General features: G+C 46.2%; 1 protein-coding gene across 3 annotated transcripts in view; it reads left to right on the forward strand.

Annotated features, from left to right (window-relative positions):
* XYLT1 (xylosyltransferase 1) overlaps positions 1–19,338 on the forward strand; it is a 320,591-nt gene that overhangs the window by 269,521 nt on the left and 31,732 nt on the right. For all 3 annotated transcript variants that reach the window (XM_057486977.1, XM_057486976.1, XM_057486978.1), the window contains 3 exons: positions 7,015–7,231; positions 10,295–10,471; positions 14,660–14,922. In XM_057486977.1, coding sequence (XP_057342960.1) covers positions 7,015–7,231; positions 10,295–10,471; positions 14,660–14,922 — 657 coding nt within the window. The remainder of the gene's footprint in view (positions 1–7,014; positions 7,232–10,294; positions 10,472–14,659; positions 14,923–19,338) is intronic.

Raw genomic sequence — 19,338 nt, forward strand, 5'->3', positions numbered from 1 at the left:
CACCCTCTCCGGGCCACATGTACTTACTGGTGGTCCATTCATTCCCTCGATCAGGTTAGAGCCTGCCTCTCCTGTGGTTGGCCTACTCTCAAGTGAGTCCGTAGAGTCAGACATTTCCCTGTACTCTCTCTCTAACCACCCCAGGCTCTTTTCATTCATGTGGGCTCTGCCCATGCTATTTCTGCCCCTTATAAAGGTCTTACCCACAACTCTCCAGATGACTGATACCTTTGTATTCATCTTGTTGCAAGTTTAAATGCCACCTCCTCAAGGAAGCCTTCCCTGGCAATCTCCACTACTTCCCTCTTTGTTGTCTGCCATTGCATTCTGAGTTTTCCTGGATAGCACTCATCACAAACATCTAATTACGTACTAATGTATTTTTTACCTCTTTACATCTTATTTATTAGAGCAGTATTACAGTTTTGTGGCTAAGAGTGTGGAATCCAGAGCCTGAGGCTAACATTTGAATCCCACCTTTGCCACCAACTAGCTGTGTGGCCTTGTGGTAATCACATCTTCTCTCTGTTCCTTCATTTGTGAAATGAACCCCCATAGGACTAAATGAAAAAATACATACTAAATGTGAGGAATAGAGCCTAGAAAGTAGCATGTGCTCAATAAATGGTAGATGTTATTATTTGTGGGGTGTTTTTTTTTTCTTTTGGTCTCTCTCCATAGAAAAGAGTGAAGGGCAAGGATGCTGTCCGCTTATTCACAAATGCATTCTCAGCACACAGAACTGGAGTTTTGAACGTGCTCTCCAGAGCTGCTGAATGAGCAAATGCCCCCAAGCCCCCTTTTCTTCTAGATACTGCAGAGTAGAGGCATGATAGTTGACTCCAGCCCAGGTCAGGAAAGGCACAATCCACCCTGGGCCTGGGGGAAATGGCCAGCAGGCTCCTTATGCAACCACCAAACTAGGAACCCAGTGAGCTGCATCTTCCCTGATTTGTGGCATGGAAAAATGGGAGGGTTGTGTATTCATGGTGCTTAGAATTAGAAGGGTGCCTGTGACATTTGTCGCCTCTACCACCACAACCATGGGCATTGCTTATCCAAAACAATAGCAAAAGATTCAGGGTAGGGGAGTGTCTTATCCGGCATTGGGCTTCTGTCCTTGGTGCTGAAATGCAACTGCTTTTTCAGAACATAGAGGGTTTCTCCTTAGCCTTCGAGGTGCCCTACACATGTCTGTCTACCAAATCGCAGGACAGAGATAGAAATTTTAAATATTTAGCTTGGTGAAGGAAAAATGTTAAGCATCTTGGTGAACATTTATGAAGCACTTAACTACGTTCTGAGCACTATGCTAACCCCTGCCCGTGTGTATATAATCTCATTTAAAACTTCACACTAGTTCTGTGAGGTTGCTGTTACAATCATCATTTTCCACGTGAGAAACTGGGCTATCACATGTCAGGTTGCCCAAGGTGAGTGGCAGACCCAGGACTTGAATTGAGTAGTCTGACTCCAGTGTCCAAAGCTTGGCTGCTGCACCATATGACTGTTACATCTGATCCCACTCACATAACTGGCTGATTTCATACATTGTGGATTTTCAAGCTTTGCTCCATGACTTTGTTTTGTAACCAAAATGCTTAGATTGTACTTATGCAAAAGGAGTAATCTGGGTTCAGTGACAGATCACTGGACAGGAAAAGAGCAGAAGGGGAGATTTTCTAGGCTCTGTGATTTTGGATGACTTTGGATTATACATCTTCTCTGGATCTCTTTGTGTTGGGTTTTTTTTCTTCAATCTGTAGAATTAATTATATTAGCTGATTGCTAAGATTCCTTCTTGCTCAAACATACTGTAATATCTGAGGGACAGAGTACTTTTTGGAACTCATTATAGGACAAGACCGTTCTGGAATAATTCTGCAGCCAATGACTGTGCCAAGACTGTAGGCAGGGAATTAACTGAATTGAGAGACTTCTTCATTGTCTGCCTCTTCTGAGATCATTTCCAGAGGCTCCAAGACATTTTCTCAACTGACCTCTTCTCCCACGGGTGTGAACCAGGATCCTTTCCCATCTTCCAGCTAATTCCCTTTGATGCTCAGCTGAGTGGAATTGATCCCTGTGACATCCCAATGGAATCATATTTAGCTATGACATTGTTCCACATTCCAATAGAGAAGCTTCTCAGGAAGGCAAACTGCCTATACTTGAAAGCCTAGAGGGTAAAACCAAATGCAAATGATCACATGCTTGTGCCCTGTAGGTAGCCTATTCTGAAGACAGAAGTCTCGGGGCAGGAAGCCTGGTCTGGCAGAAAGCCTCTTCCGAGGCCAGCAAGGAACCCTTTTCTCTTGCTTCTGTCACTTCTGCAGCATCTTTTTGAGGCAGTAGAAGTTCACAGATCCTTCTTTTGGATCTTTTTGGAAGGACCCTGGCAAATCAGGCAGCGGAAGAATGGTGGGGCAGTTAAAAATATTAGTAGTGGGGTAGTAAAAAAAAAAATACATTAGATTCATCAGACCTGGACTTGAATCCACAAAGGTCTGCTAGCTGTGTGATTTTGGGGAATTGATTTAACTTCCCTGTGGTTCAGTCCTTCAGCTTGTCAACTGTGTATTAGAAGAATTGGATACCTGGTTAATGAATGGCTGCTGTGTCCTGATTGCATAACAAGGGTGGCTGTTACTCTGCTCTTTATTCCTTCACTCAGTCAATATTTCTTGAGCACCAGTTGTATGTTAGGCGCTGTTCTAGGCACTAAGGATACAGCAGTGAACAAAAATAGACAGAAATCTCTGCCTTCTTGGAGCTTAGGTCTAACAAGGAGAAATAAGACAACAAATTAAATAAATACCTTGTATAGGGTGGTAGAAATCTTCAAATGCTATGGAGAAAAGTAAAGCATGAATGGGTGATGGGGCTGTGTGAGGAATTAGGGAAGGAGGTTATCACTGTGTAATAGGGAACTGATGGCTGGGTCAGTCCAATGCTTGGGTGAACAAAGAGTACTCACTAAATACTTTGCAAGGACCTTCACAAATGTCATCCATTCCACATTCAGGTTCAGGTTCAGGAGGTTATCAGAAAAGGTTTCACATGTCTCATCCTACAGATGAGAAAACTGATGTTCAGAGAGGTTAAACCAACCCCACATCTCACAGTCTGTGAAATCAGAGGCAGGGTTAGCACCTAGGTCCACTTGGTGTCTGCTCTACAGTTCCACCTAGTACCCCATTGCCCCAGTAACCAAGTCCACTGGGAATGAAACTAATGGGAAGAGAGCGTTCTTGGTCATGTTCTGTGGGTTGGACCCATAGCTGCAAATAGACCTGCCCCCCATCCCTCAGGTGAAGAGCCACATACCCTTCCCTGGTGAGCCAGCATTTATGAAAGACACACCCAAGCATCTACTCCTGTTCCTGCATTTCCAGTCTTCTTCTTTTCAATTCATGGCAGATGCACTGGGCAGATAAAAATGTGAATCACTGCCCAAGCAGCTAATTCCTTTCACCTGCTAGATCCCCAGACCCTGGGCCTCTGCCACCTTCTCCCAGTCCAGACCTAGGTTCCCAGGAGTTCCTCTCACCCCAGGAACTTTTTTGAGACCTGGGGAATTGGTAGTCTCTATTTACTCATAATTAACCAAAGCATGTGTTTGCATCTTACCAGTTTTTGAATGCAGTGAATATAGCAGCCGATCTCCCAACCCCATGAATATTTCATTTTGGAGACTACTGCATAAATATTATATTTGGATATTATGGTCTGGGACATCACATTAAAATTGCAAGATGATGCTATTACCCCATAGAAGGGAACATGAAATTAAAAAGCTGGTCCATGGAAAGAAAAATTTTGCAAGTCCTCCCACCTGTATTCCTTTCCTTTCTCTCTCTTGGTTAGTCTTGGTAACCATATAAGTTTTGATATAAATTATCTAAAATTTCAAGTTTTAAGCATGGTTAAGTGCACTGTCATTACTGTATAATTAGCACCAGCCGGAGTTGAAATAGGATTTTATTTTCCTAAACGCAGGGGCTTCCTTTAATGGACCAGTTAGAGCTGAATTTTTCGCCAGTGGGATGATATGGCAAGCGAATGGAAAACCTTCACTCAGTCACTCCCAGAGAGAACATGGCTTTGCTAATGAGCTTGGACTTTGCACATGGAAAGACATGTTAGGGAAAAAAACAAGACCAGGGTATTCAATACCCGGGTCTTCTGACTGGCTTCTGTCCTTGCGTGTGTCCTCAGGAAAGCTATCAGCCTTCTCTGGGTCCCCATGTGTCTGTAGTGCCTGCCCCACACCCCCTTCCTGGGTATAACAGAGTGACTTAGGGAATGTCACAGCCGGAAAGTGCCTTAGGATTATTATTATTAATAATAATAATAACAGCCCAGGGGTTATGATGATTGCTGGCCCATGAACTGGATTGAGCCTAGGGATATGTTTTATTTAGCCATAAATATATGTTTTTAGAGAAATTTGAGTATCTTTCAGAAAATACTTTCCTCACTGTTTGCTGACCCTCAACCTACCCTGTAGTCTCATACTCAGTCTGCTGCACACACTTACATTATGGGTTTGATACCTATAGACATTGAATTTTACAATCCAGACCCAACCCAACTTTGTTGTTTTACCAAGGGGGAAACTACTAAGTCCCAAGGTCATCACTTTCCAATGTCATCAGTTGGTTATAGGCAGAGCCACACTGCAATGTAGATGAAAGCTCATTTCAGCAGAATGAGGTCGGCTTACCACCAACACCATCGTCATCCCCATTTTTATTATGCTGTCATCAGTTTTGTTAAGAATTAAATATATTACATCATTGTGTTCAATGAGTGACCAATGTCTAGGGGCAGGTCCTCTGCTTATGCAAAAGAAAGTACTAGGGATGTGGGCTTATCAGTGAACTTCCAGGCAGTTCCCTCCAATTCATGCCAATGGAATTGTGGGAGACCCAGGGGAAGGGACTTTCTAGAACGTGTCCAGCAGGGCAGGACTACCTCTTCCTTTATATACTCTGAAGTCTGGGCACCACAATAGACCTTTCCTGAGCAGCTTCCTTGCAGTGTCCTAGGACTTGAAAGGGAGGCAGAAAGGAGGAGGCCAAGGTCAGTTCTAGTGAGAAAAACATCTACTGGGACAGGTAATTCCAACACACAACTCGGGCACAGCAAGATCCAGGGTCTTCAGCAAAGTCAACAAGACTTTATCTCTTTCTCTCTACCCCTCTTCTCTCTCCCTCTCCCTTTCCCTCTTTCCCTCCTTCTCTCTCTCTCTCTCTCTCTCTCTCTCTCTCTCTCTCTCTCTCTCTCTCTCTGTCTCTCTCTGCCTTCTTTCTTTGTTACCTCCACTGTAAACCTTTGTACTCATGGTGATAAGATGGCTGCCAGCAGCTCTACACTCATATTCTCCCAGCCAAATATCCCTTAGAAGAGCTCTCCTTCTGGTAGATCCAGCAAAAATCCAGTACCCAATCTCAGAGTCATCTTGAGTTGCTCATCTATCTCTGAGCCAGTTATGGTGGCCAGGCAGATGCAAAACACTAAGACTCTGATTGATCAGCCTGGGTCATATTCCCACCCTGGAGCTGGGGATGAGGTGCAAACCCATATGAGCTGAGAGTTGAAGGTAGATGACTCTCAAATAAAATCGAGGTGTGGTTCCCAGCAAAACAAAGAATGAATGCTCGCTAGGCAGAAACACAGAATGAAGCTCCATTGCTACTGCAATGTCAATGAACCTTGAAAACATTATGCTGAGTGGACGAAGCCAAACACAGTAAGGCCCTGTATTGTAAGAGTCTGTCTATATGAAACAAGTAAATCCATAGAGACAGAAAGCAGATAGGTAGTTGCTCAGGGATGGAAGGAAGGTGGAATGTGAAGTGACTGCTTATGGGTTATGGGGTCTTCTTGGGGTGATGAAGTATTTTGAAGCTAGACAGAAGTGACAGTTACACAACATTGTGAATGAACTAATGCCATTGAATTTTACCATTTTAAGTGGTTGATTTTATGTTGCACGAGCTGGAAGAGCAGCAAGATCCCTCAGCTGGGAGATCTCTAGGCATAAGCTCCCAATGAGGTTACTAGCTCCTGGGCAGCAGGGATCAACCTTACTTCAGTCTGCCTGGCTGCCTTACAAAATCCCCAATATGTATATGCATATGTGTACACACACACACACACACACACACACACAGGCAAACATACTCTAGAGCAGAAGTTATTGATCTGAGTTCATGGATAGAATTCAGCAGGTCTGTGACTTTGAATGAGAAGAAAATGATGTTTGTTGCCACTAAACTTTGAAATCTAGCTAAATATAGGCAACAAATCACAGTATTATTAGCAGTAACTGTAGGGAGTCACATATTTTCATACCATAGAATAGTTGGTATATACACCCCTAAACACCACTTATCTCACCTCTTCTTCAAAATTACAGTCAGTGTCAGGCCTACCACAGGATCCTGCCATTTCACGTGTTAGGGAAGAAACACATGTAATAGTCACAAATTTGATGTGTTAAAAATATTTCATAATCCTATATTTAATGTGTGAATGAAAAAGCACATGACTCCCTATATCAGAACTTTGGCATTTTTTAAAAGTATTTGGTAACCCTATAGATTTTGATATATGCATTTCAGAGCATTCTTCTGAGATGAGGGTCCATAGGTTGTAGTTACCAAATGCTAAGCCATCCATGGCAAAAAAAGGTGATTTCAAAAGTTCTCTCAAGAGGAAGTAGATGGAGCAGATGACCATTGCCATTTAATTGTGCTGGGCAAGTCCCCTAAGCCATCTAAGCTTTAGTGTCCTCATCTGTAAGATGGGCATAATAACAGTGCCTGCTTCATGGGGTTATAGTGACCTGGCTCACTTGTGAAGATCAAACAATTAACTACATCCAGAGACACCAGCTCATTACTTGGCATGTAGTAAGTGATCAGTAAATGCTTTTATTGCCATGATTACGCCATTTCATTTGGACTCCGGGCACCTTTGGGCTGAAAGGCACTTTGTCTGTCCCAGGTTCATCCGGAAACAAGGCCTAGACCGGCTCTTCCTGGAGTGTGATGCCCACATGTGGCGCCTGGGGGACCGGCGGATCCCAGAGGGCATTGCTGTGGATGGAGGCTCGGATTGGTTCCTGCTGAACCGGAAGTTTGTGGAGTATGTGACGTTCTCCACAGATGACCTAGTGACCAAAATGAAACAATTCTACTCCTACACCTTGCTTCCTGCTGAGGTGAGTATCTAGGAAAGTATAGCCGAGAAAGGTAAGAGCTGGCTGTAGCCTTTGGGTCAAAGAGGTTGCTTAATTTTTCCAAAATTTTGGCAAACCAGTACAGGGTCCAATACATCGTCCTCCAAATATCCAGGTGAAGATGTAAAAAGACATCCACTACCAAGGACTGTGCTGTCATAGGAGGCCCCTGGTCCCCTCCAGCTGCCTGGATGCTGTATGGAGCAGACATATAGCACTGCCGCCAGCAATCCACAGTGTATTGGCGCCAAGTAAAAAAGCAGCTTTTTCTCAAGTTACTTGACCCCTTGGTCATAAAATCATCACAATATACTGATTTTGTTAGAATAAGACACTTTACTGCCATTTTCCAGAAAATTGTTGTTAAAAAAAATTAGACCTCTCATACCTACATGGTGGATGGTGCCCCCTAGAGTTGTGCAGTGTGTAACTCACACAACTGTGTATGCTGACCCTTTCAGAATACACCCTCCTCAACACTGGACAGAACCTCCACAGTCACTAATCCTATAATAACGACTCTTTCAACATGAAGAATCCCTTTTCTAATTTTAAATGTTGTCCTATCATTCCCTGACAAATAGTGTTGGCCTCTTCAGTCATGACAGAAATTCCACTGATCCCAAAGACAGAGAGCTGGTGCTTCTGCTGGACCTGCACTAGCCCCCTACAGCCGTTGTGGCCAAATGGGACTCAGCATTTCCTGTTGGCTTTTGGAAGTATTTGGAAACCTCCAGGGAGCCTGGCACTGCTTTTCAGACCTTAGGGTGGGGAGCTGTCTTAGTTTGGGCTGCTGGAACAAAGTACGATAGACCAGGTGGCTTATAACAAAAGAAATTTACTTCCCTCACTTCTGGAAGTGGCTGGTAGTCTGAGCTCAGGGTGCCAGCATGGTCGGCTTCTGGGGAGGGCCCTCTGCTGGGGTGCAGACTGCCAGTAGGTTCAAGATTCATCTTGTCCTTCTACGGCAGAAGGGGTTAGGGAGGTCCTGCGAGTCTAATTTATCAGGGCACTAACCCCATTCATGGGGGCCCCATCCTTAGGACCTAATCACCTCCCAAAGGTCCCGTCTCTGAACACCATCTCACTTGGGGTTAGGATTCCAGCATATGAATTTGAGGTGTGGGGGAACACAAACATTCAGCCTGTTTCAGCAGCCATGACTGCAGATTGTTCTAAACAGCCCCAGCTCCATCTGGAAATAGGGTCTCATTCTGAAATGTTGCCACCAGCATGCAAGCAGCCTTCTTAACAGACCTGGACTGAGGGATTCTTGATTCAGCTCTCTGACCTCCATCTCACTTTCATTCTAATCTGACTTCTGAAAACTCCAGAGCCGGTTCCATGTCTGTGGAGCCCACATCACCTCCTGTAAATGGTCCGCCGTTCCCTCCTGGCTGTGCCCCATCTCTGAAGTGCTCGGGCTGTGTGTTTGTATGCCAGACAGGACAATGTATCTCATTTGATGGTTTCTACCTCCCTCCCCAACATTTGGGGTGTTGTCAAGCACCAGGTGCAGCTGACTGCCCATGTCACTCCAGAGGGATGGTCAGCTTGTCATTACTAGGCCGGGTTTTGCTATTCTGCACACGTTAAGTAAATCAGCTTTTAATCCTGTTTCAGGGAAAATCACCTTTTCTCTCAATTCCTATAACCTCCTCATCCATTATCTTGCAGGGAATTTCTGTATCATTATGAAAGGACACAGGACAATTGGTGGTTGGGTACTTTTCCCCACCACTTGATAGAGAATATGTGCCTCTGTGGGCTGGTAGCCAATTCAAGCTTCAAGTCCAGGTTCCTAGGCATGTCATTTGGCTTCCGAAAAGGCTGCTGGGAGTGGCAGGTGGAGCCTCATTTTGCCCACCCACGCATTGAGCAGAGACTGTCTGGGGCTTTGGTTGTTTTAATCAAGATGCTTATCCTGATGCTGGCTCTCTCTGACCCACCCCGCCCCTGCACACACATATATTACATTCCAGCATCCCGTAGGTCCTACCCCCTCCATTCAGCATCCCTGCCTTGCCTTCCCTTCTCCCAGAGCACTTCCTGTGGACCATTTTAGAAGAAGCCTGAAGGTTTTGTCATAAATTTGTAATAGGAAGACATGGTCTCCCAACAGCAAGCAGAGAGCAGGAACAATGCGTCTGCCTGGTATCTGGGGTTGTTATAAAACAGCGTCCAAACAGAAGTTAGTCTGTCTGTGGGTCTCCCTTCCTCTCTCTCCATCTCTACCTCCTCTCCATCTCTCTCCCTCACTCTCTCACTCTCTCTCCCTCCTCTTTCTCTTACTCTCTCTCTCTGTCTTTGCAAGTCTTTCAGAAGCTCCAACTATGTCTCTCCTCTCCTTTACTCTCCCTCTTCACTCTCAACATTGCCTCTTTCTCAGATTTTTAAGAGGTTGTCCAGGAGTCTTAGGAGTTGGAGGAACCTAAGGCACCTGTTCAGCACCATGGATAGCAAGCAGCCCTGACCACCCTCCCTGTAGTCACACTGCTTCAGGGACAAAGGCAGGAGGGTGCCTGGGACACCTTCCAGCCTGGGCCTGGTACATCCATGGATCTGGCCTCCCTTACCCAGAAATTCCAGAGCATCAGTCTTTGTTCTCAAGATATCTCAGACCTGAATCCCTTTGGTTTTAGACCTGACTATTTGCAAAGCTAAACCCTTCTGGCCCAAGGTTTTCTGGAGAATTGTTCCCGTGCTTTCCTCTGGCCCACATCTGTTGACACACCTTGAGGGATTTTCCTCTCTGCTGAGCAGACAGAAGATGTCCTGGGTAATGTCTTGAAATCTGATTCTAGACTGCTGGGAAAGACAATTTAGAGAAACACTCAGAGCAGTAGACTTGTGAGCAGAATTAAGCCACTTTGGACTGAACATCCAGGGCACCCTGAGCAAACCAGACAGGCAGCTGACCCCATTGGCAGCAAGAATGGATAAGATCACCTTCAGAGTCAGGTGGCCCCTGGAAAGAACTCCCCACCCCAACCCCTTCAGGGGAGGCTGGAAGAGGCCTCAGGCTGGTCCCTGTTTCCCCTACAGTCCTTCTTCCACACGGTCCTGGAGAACAGCCCCCACTGCAACACCATGGTGGACAACAACCTGCGTGTCACCAACTGGAACCGCAAGCTGGGCTGCAGATGCCAGTACAAGCACATCGTGGACTGGTGCGGCTGCTCCCCCAACGACTTCAAGCCGCAGGACTTCCACCGCTTCCAGGTCAGCACGCACGCCTCCCCAGCAAACCTCCGAAGCCCAGACCTGCAGGGCCGCCTACCCTGCACCTCCCAACCCTGGCTGTTGATAATAATAATGACAACATCACAGAACCCACATTTAGGTCACTTAGTCCAGCCAAGACAGTTCTAACCACCTCACCCGTCCTGACTCATTAACCCCACAACTGCCTTGTAAGATAGACGATAGATAGATAGAGATATTATTACCATTGTTACTATTATTTCATTTTAAAGATAGAGAAACGCAGGCATAGAAGGGTGGGAACACTTGCTGACGGTCACATAGCCAATGTCTCTGCTTCCATAGCCATTTCTCTATACTACCTTCCAGTCAGAATCCCCCCAAAATATTTGTTAAAAACCTATTTCTGGGTGCACAGCTGAGCACATCCGGGGCAGTTTTTGCATGTCAGCACGCAGCACCATGGCTGAGTGATGCCGTATGGGAGGGACTGTCCTGAGCATTGTCAGGTGGTTAGCACTGGCCCTGGCCTCAGCCCACAAGATCTAGGAGCACAGTCCAGTTGTGATAACCGGAGACATCTTCAGAAATGTCTTCAGACATCTCCAAACGTCCACTGGGGGCAGACTCACCCCCAGTTGAGAATTACTGATCTCCAGTGAGGGCCAGGAATTTTTATTTTAATGTATTGCTCTCCGAGAAATTCTGATGAGCAGCCAGATTTGGAAATCGCCATGCTCCGCGAATTTAAAGGAGTAACCAGAGGTAGAAATGTTATTGCCCATACAGGTCTCTCTGCAGGCCTAGCAGTATCTGGGGAGAAACTCTAGGGAGGGTGATAGATGCTGCCTCTACTTCCCAGGAGCCACAGGGTGACTTGTTCCTAGACAGCTCAGGATGGCAGCCTCTTTCCATCCTGCCTGCAACCCCTTTGGCCCCCTTCAGGCCAGCACCTTGAGGTCCTCCCGCCCTCCCCTCACCATGCCCCAGCCCCAGCTGCTGAGAGCACAAACAGAAAGCCATAGAACAGTTAAGCAAATGACTCTGAGGTCCCTAGAGCCAGTGCAGGGAGGGGGCATGCTGCTTCCCAACCCACTACCGCAGAGGGAAGGCGGGGACAGCAGTGCCAGGCTGAGAAGCCAGCCTCAGGTGCCCCGCCGACTTGCTCTGGCATGTAGTTGAACCACCGAGGGGAGGACACTGGCTGCCTGCACGGAGCGCCCCGTCTCCCAGCCTGGCTCCTCAGAGAGAGGTCCATGTAGGTTGCTGGTTCCAAGGGTAGAATCTGTAGCACTAGACCTGCTGAGTCAGTCAGCATCTTCACACTGACAAGATCCTGCTGGTGTCTGAGAAGCACAGGGTCAGGATCTGCTCTGCCCCAGGCTGTGTACCAGGCCCTCTGTGGGGTGGGCATCACCTCACTGGGGTGGGCTTCATCTCCATTGTGCAGGGGGGGAACTGAGGCACAGAGTGGCAAACTTACTTGTCCATGGACACACTGTCAGTGGAGTAGTAGGGCTGAAATTCGCACCCAGGCCCTACTGCCACATTCATCTCATGCCCACACAGGTACAGAACACATTGCAGGTTTCGTCCCACCATTCGCATTCCCCCAAGGTTCCCCCAATGCCTTTCGCCTCTGTAAGTGGTTGCTGCAATAAGTTTTTTTTTTAATGCCTGTTTTTAGTGACAGATTGAGAGTTACCCAGGGACCTCCTCAAACCCATATTAATTTAGGCATGAACGTGAATGACATTTTAGCTCCATTGTCCATGCAGAAAGGATCTGCTGAGCAGAAAGAGAGTTGCAGTGGGAGTATCTGACCTATTCAAAAGGAAAAAAAAAATGAATTCCCACTTTTGTAGAGAACTGGTCACTGCCCTCGTTGCAAAGGGTTCATCATGTAGAGCAAGTAGTGTGGGTCTTCTTGGGAGCACTGCCCTGCCGGGCTGCTGCTGAGTGGCAGTGTTTGTACCCCAACCCCAGCACCCCTGGGGCGTTGTGGCCTCTGTAAAGATTTGCTAACTTGGAGACCATATCCTGGGCTCCCAGCTTTCTTTCACTAGTAAACAAAGATCGAGAATATCCCCCAACATCTAAACTCAAGAAACTGCTGCTCATAAAGAACTCCGAGTTCTTGTTGAAAGAGTGCCAAGGAAGAGAAATATAAATATAGAAATGTGCCCTTTTAGGAGATCCAGCTGTGATCAAAAAATCGTAGGCGGAGAAGTGCAGCTGCCCTGCTACTGAGTCTGGTTCTCTGCCCCCAGAAAATGAAGCCTCAGAATCCACTGGGAGCCAGCTGAACGGGTAGTGGTAACCATCACATTATAATAGCAGCCAACACTCTGTGCCAGACTCAATGTCCAGTACCCAAATATACACCCATTTTAAGGATGAGGAAGCTGAGGCCCTGGGTGACTTGCCCAAAGACATTCACAGCTAGAAAGTAGCAGAGTGAGGATTTGAGCCCAGGGGGTCTGACTCTTTCAGTGCCGCTGTAAGGGAACTAATCTAACCCCCCCACCACAGAGAGGGAATCCCAAGGGTTCATGAAGCAGAGACGTGATGGGATATTCAGAAAAACAGCAAGGGTGTTTGTTTTCAGGGGCCTCTGGCTCAAGTTAGCAGCTTGATCTGAGGATGGTGCAGTGGAAAGCACTGGGTTTGAGCATCAACAGATCTGGGTTCAAATCTTAGGGCTGAGTGAGTTTGTACAGATCATGTCTCCTCTCTGAGCTCAGTTCCCTCATCTGTAAAATGGGGATCATACCCCCTACTTTGCAGAGTCACTGGGAGAATTAGAGGCAGTGACGTGAACGTGGTGCCCTGCTTATGGTATATGCTCTGTAGCTGCTATAATACTCATCACGGTTGCTACTGATCCACGGCAGTGAAAACAGCGCTCGACCCAATAATAACACTAAACCGTATGCTTCTCAAGGGAGGGAGCCGTGATTTCATTGTTTCCGGAGCCCTAGTCCAGGGGTCAGCAAACTACAGCCCCAGGGCCAAATCCAGCCCCCTGCCTGCTTTTGTAAATAAAGTTTTTCTGGAACACAGCCACATTCATTTACTATTTTGTCGATGGCTGCTTTCACACTATAACAGCAAAACCGAAAATATTATCTAGTCCTTTACTGAAAAGGTTTGTCAATGCCCACCCCAGACCACAGTGTAAGACCTGGTAGATAACAGGTGCTCACTATTTTATGTCTTTAATCCTTAACCCTGGGTCTTCATCCTGGCTCTGCTAGTACCTTGCTATGTGACCTTAAATAAGTCCCTTTCCCTCCTGGGCCTCAGTTTCCTTGAAAACTTGGTTTATGCAAGTAGTCAGTCCTCAAACACTGCTCATAGTCCCCGGGGAAGCTTTCTTAGATACAGTTCCTAAATCTCATCTCCAGAGATGTTGACTCGGTAGGTGTGGGGAAGGACCCCAGAATCTGAATTTTTTAAAGCTGTTCCAGTGACTGATGTGCAACCAGTTCAGGTGTCATTCTCAGTGTCCTCAAACCTTAGTGAAGGAATCAATCACCTAGAAAACCTGTTAAGAATACAGATTCCTAAGCTCCACTCCAAGAGATTCTGATCAGTAAATCTGGGGTGTTCCTTGTGAGACTATAAGTCAGCTGCAATTCCTGGGAGACAATAGGGATTGGTGGGGACTATAGTGAGCTGAAGAACCCATACTCATCTAGAGGGACAGCTGCTGTTCAGCTTTATGCATTTGTTACCATGTAGGAACAATGGGCCTAGGGGAGTTGCATCTATTTCTGTTTAAAGAGAAGACAAAAGTTGTTTCAGTAAACTCTCATACTTTTTAAATGTTACCAGCTAATTCAATTTTAAAACACTCTGCTGGACAGCTAAAATACATCTGTAGGCTGTCTTTGCCCTACACCTCCCATTAAATGATTTCTGAGATCACTCCAGCTGTAAACATCTAGGACGTAATTTATTTAACAAACAAATGATGTTACTAGGTGCCCATCATTGCTTTAAATGCTTTACAATTATTAACTCGTCCAGTCCTCACACCCTTATCATTTTGCCAATGAGGAAACTGAGCACAGAGAGGTCAGTCAGTGCCGGGGTGCGTGCAGGCAGGCCAGCTGCCCTGCCGCACCTGCACTGCCTCCTGCCGCACCTGCACCGCCTCCCGCCGCACCTGCTGACGCTGCTCCTCTTCTCCCGCGAGCGCAGCAGACAGCCCGGCCCACCTTCTTCGCCCGAAAGTTCGAAGCCGTGGTGAACCAGGAAATCATCGGGCAGCTGGACTACTACCTGTACGGGAACTACCCCGCCGGCACCCCGGGGCTGCGCTCCTACTGGGAGAACGTGTTCGATGAGCCCGACGGCGCGCACAGCCTCGGCGACGTGGCCCTCACCTTGTACCACTCCTTCGCCCGCCTGGGGCTCCGCCGGGCCGAGTCGTCGCTGCGCGGGGACGCCGAGAGCAGCTGCCGGTGAGCCGGGCGTGGGGGCCGCTGTAGGTCACCATGGTGTATGGTTTTGTTTGTCTTAAACACTCGTTTCATGCCCACACAGGTGCAGAAAACACTGCAGGTTTCATCCTGCTATATGTATTCATTCCCTCGAAACGAAAAATACAGAACTTTTTTTTTTTTTTACTTTTATTATGGAAAATGTCAAACATACAAAGCAGACGAGTGTGACCCAGGCTCCCGTCACCCAGCTCTAGCAGGTGCAGCCGCGGCCAGTGGCATCCCATCTCCTCCTCGGCCCACGGACACCCCGGCCTCCCCCAGATTAGTTTGAGTGAAGCAAAATACCAGCCATATCATTTTAGCCATAAATATTTTAATATGTATCTCTGAAAAAGAAAGGCCCCTTTTAAAAACAGAATCATACTGTCATTATCAGTACTAAAAATAAAACCAAAAACATTGTTACATGCACAACTATTGTTTAAAACGTTTTAGATACCCCTTAGAAGCCTCTCCCCTACCACTAGTGGATACTAGTTGACACTTCAGGAAAGAATGTTCTAGAATATATGGAAAGCTGAAGGGAAGGTAGGGTAATCATTCAGCATAATCCTCCCCCTCTCTGTCCCTAGGCCAGCCCATCTTTTTCATTCATGTGCCTTTTCTTCCACTTTCCAGCAATATGCTTTGCAGATATTTACATCATTGCAAGAAGAATTGGGTGTCCTGTTTTTTTCACTTGGCATTACAGTATTAGTCCCCTTTTCCCCACACTGCTCTGCAGCTTCCGTAATGATAATGATCCTTTTTAATGCCCACAAGGATTCCATTGAGTAGAAATTCCTGAGTTTGCTTAATCCAGTCCTTTCCTGTCGCTATTGTCAGTAATGGACCATTGTAAATAATGTTCTGATGAATATTCTTGCAGAAAGCCTCTCTTTCTTTCCCCCCTTCTCTTTTCCGATTATTTCCTTAGGATAGATTCCCAGAAGTGCCTCTAATCACTCTCCTTCTCTTTTCTTGTTCCCCCTTCTCCTCCTCATCCCACCTCCCTCTTTTAACAACAAAGAAGACAAAAACTTTTTGAACATCAGTCTCTCTCCACCAGCCTTCCCCCGTGTGCCCTCCTTGCCCTGCTCTTCCCTCTTCTTAAGAGCAGAAGGAGAAAAGAACTATTTTGTTCCCTAAAATTTGAAAACATGGGAAAGTTGCCTGTCTGGCATCTTGTGCATAGCCAGCTGGGCTTCTGCAGAGCTGCAGCAGTGTCTCCATTACCTCCTCCTAGCCCCAGATTCTGTCTCCTCTCCTCACAGGGTCCGGTTTAGTTCAAAGAGATGCCAGCACACCCTGGGAACCCAGGACCCACAGTCTGAAGTCAATTCTACTTCCTGTAAACCTGTTGACCTCAGACAAGGCATTCACCTCCGTACCTCAGTTTCCTCATCTGTAAAACGGGCATAATAATTAGCCTTACAGATAAGGTGGTGAGTTTTAAAGGAGATAATCTCCAAAAACTTCCTTATGAGTTATGTATTATTAGCCCCATCTTAATAGTGTTTTACATACCAAGTGCTCAGTAAATGTTCACCGTTGGTACTTAGCCTGCTGTGTGAACCACAGGTTCTGTAGGCTTGTGTGAACTGCCCCCTGCTCTCTGTTCTTTCCTTTGCTTACCTCCCCAATACCCCGCACAGCCAGCCTTTCCCAGTCTGCAGGGTCAAGTGCCACAACCTGTGGAGCTCATTAAGTGCTCCCGTGCAGGCCCCACACCCTCACTCCCCCAGGCTGAAAGTGGGATCAGAGGCCTCCCATGAGGCTGCAGTGCCTAGGGTCGGGGTCATCAGTGAGCGTTGCCCCCCCTGCCACTCTGGGGCAGAATCCTTGCCTTGAACCACAGTGGCCATCCACAGCAGGTAGCACAGTGCCCAATGCCTGGCAGGAGAATGTCATTCCAGAATAGTTTTAATCCCAGGTTTCATAGAACTTGTAAATGATTTTATAGGAAATTCCAAAAGACACTTTTAGTTTATTTAGGGTTGTTGACATTCTCTCCTGGTGTTTGTTTTGGGATTAAGCAAGCCATCAAGTAGCTGTAGGCCTGAAATCCTTTGGCTTCTACCCCATTTTTTATGATAATACAACCATTGTGCCTTGATGTGGGCAAAGCCAGTATATTTGTGGATATGAGCCTGCCAATAAATCAGGACAAAGGACCCTTATCCCAAAAGGCAGGAGAAAGTGAGTTCCTACCCTTGGGGTATCTGGGGAAATAGCAAATGAAAAGTCTATTTCAGGACTGCTGCTTCCTATTGGCATTTCATACACATTGTATCTTTCCAGTCTATAGTGTAACCTTTCATAAAAATAATGTTCATTGATTTTTTTCTCATTATAAAATAACATATGTTCGTTACAGAAATTTTTGCAGTGGTAGATTAAGAGAACAAGAAAATACAGTTTGCTTTTGAGCCACCTTCTGGAGATGAGATTATGTGTCCTTAAATTCACATGCCCACTAAGGCCAGATAAGTAGCTTGTGCCCATCAGGCCAGCTCCTGCAGGGTAGGCTGCCCATGCCGATCTGGGCTGAGCTCCAGCTCATGCTTGCTTTGTGGAATACAGACTTGGAATTGCTAACCAAATATCCTGATTTTTCAAGAGAAATCAGACATCCAGATTTTTGTGTGACTCTGAATTTTTTTCAATATCCACCTATTTCAATAAAAAAAAACACCATAGAGCCAAATGGATGAATCTGTGGCTTGATTTAGGTTATAGATTTAATTATTTATATACCACATGCAGTCAAGATGAGGTGCTAGAGGGCTTTGTATTCTGTCCTGGGTTACAGGTACCCTAGATGTACCTTCAAAACAAAGGGTTCAAAAGCAAATACTTCTAGAATTTTCACTCAGTCAACAAGTATTGATTAAGCATCTATGTGTCATACTCTTTTGGGCACTGGGTGTTCAGCTATGACCCAGGCCTCCGAGCACAAGGCCCTCCCAATTCTATTGTGAAGATAGTACCTTGGCTCATGTAAACAGGAATAAAAGATTAATAAAGGTGAGCACTTTTCCAGGTAAAGTCATGTGATAGTGATGAGTTGGTGACTGACGATTCCATGGGCAAGGAAGATCTCTCTCAGGTGGTAACATTTAAGCAAAATGGTGAGACAGAGCCAGCCAGGTGATCCTAAAAGGAGAAGAGCATTCCCAGCAGAGAGAGATCCTGAGCAAAGGCTGTGAGGTGGAAAAGAGCCTAGCACAATGTTCAGGAATCCAAAATAAGGTCCATGTGACTAGAAGCTGGTGGGTTGGAGCAAAGGAAAATGAAATGAGGCTAGAGAAAGAGGTGGAACTTTGCAGACAAGGTGACAAGTTTGGATTTAAGTCTTTGATATTGGAATTGGAGAAATCGGAGTGAATTCCTGGTTCTTAATATAGAGACACATAATAAAATCTAGATCTAAGTGAGCATGTGTCTATTGAGTTTGGGTTTTATTGCAAGCACTAAGCAAAGCCACTTGTGGTATTTAAACAGTGGGCAGTGGATATGGCTGCTAATAGGTTACAGTGGACAAAAGTGGGAAGGGGGCAAGTAAAGGAAGCTTCTGGAAAGGTCCAGTAAGGCATGTTGGTGGCTTGTTCCAGGATGCTGGTGGTGCATAAGGAGAGTAGAGGATAGATTCAGGTGGAAACAACAGGATTTCTTGATAGAAGGTGAGGGAAAGCAAGCAATCAAAAACTAGCTCCTTGATTTTCAGAGTGCTTAACCATCGCTCATTTGCGTGACCCCTTAGGCCCAACACAATTGACCTCACCCTTCTGGAAACACTTTCTTCTTTTGATTCCCATGACAATAAGCTTCCTGCTTTCATTCACCTTCACTGACCCCAGTCACCTTCCAGAACACTGGCCATATATTAATCATTCCCAAAGTCTAGCTGTAGCCAAGGTGTGGGTCATGAAGGAAAGGACAGTGTCGGCGAGTGAGGAGATGAGTCAGGAGATGAAACACCTGATCAAGGTTGTAACATCTCCTCACTCGCCGACACTGTCCTTTCCTTCGTGACCCACACCTCAGCTGGAGCTGGACTCCGGCAAGTGGCGCCCATCACGGCGCATGAAGGTAAGCTCTTTATACTACGGCATTTGCTGAGACAGATAGGATTCTGCTCAGGGTGCTCGAGACTCCTCTGTGAAGGAAGACAAGGTGAGAAAGGGCAGATATGTCAGAACTTTGAGAAGCCATAGACCATACTGAGTCTAAAGAAAGAGGACTCTTTGTATCAAAGTTTTAATGCATATGCTTGTAGGTAGAAGTATAAAAATCACCAATGGACAATTAGCAAAATTCTTACATTTTGTCCAGGAATGTTGTCCTTGGTTTCCTGACCAAGGCACAGTGAGTCTCGCAACCTGGCAGAAGGTT

This window comes from Manis pentadactyla, chromosome 10, assembly GCF_030020395.1.
Source record: "Manis pentadactyla isolate mManPen7 chromosome 10, mManPen7.hap1, whole genome shotgun sequence".
NCBI classification, from domain to species: Eukaryota; Metazoa; Chordata; class Mammalia; order Pholidota; family Manidae; genus Manis; species Manis pentadactyla.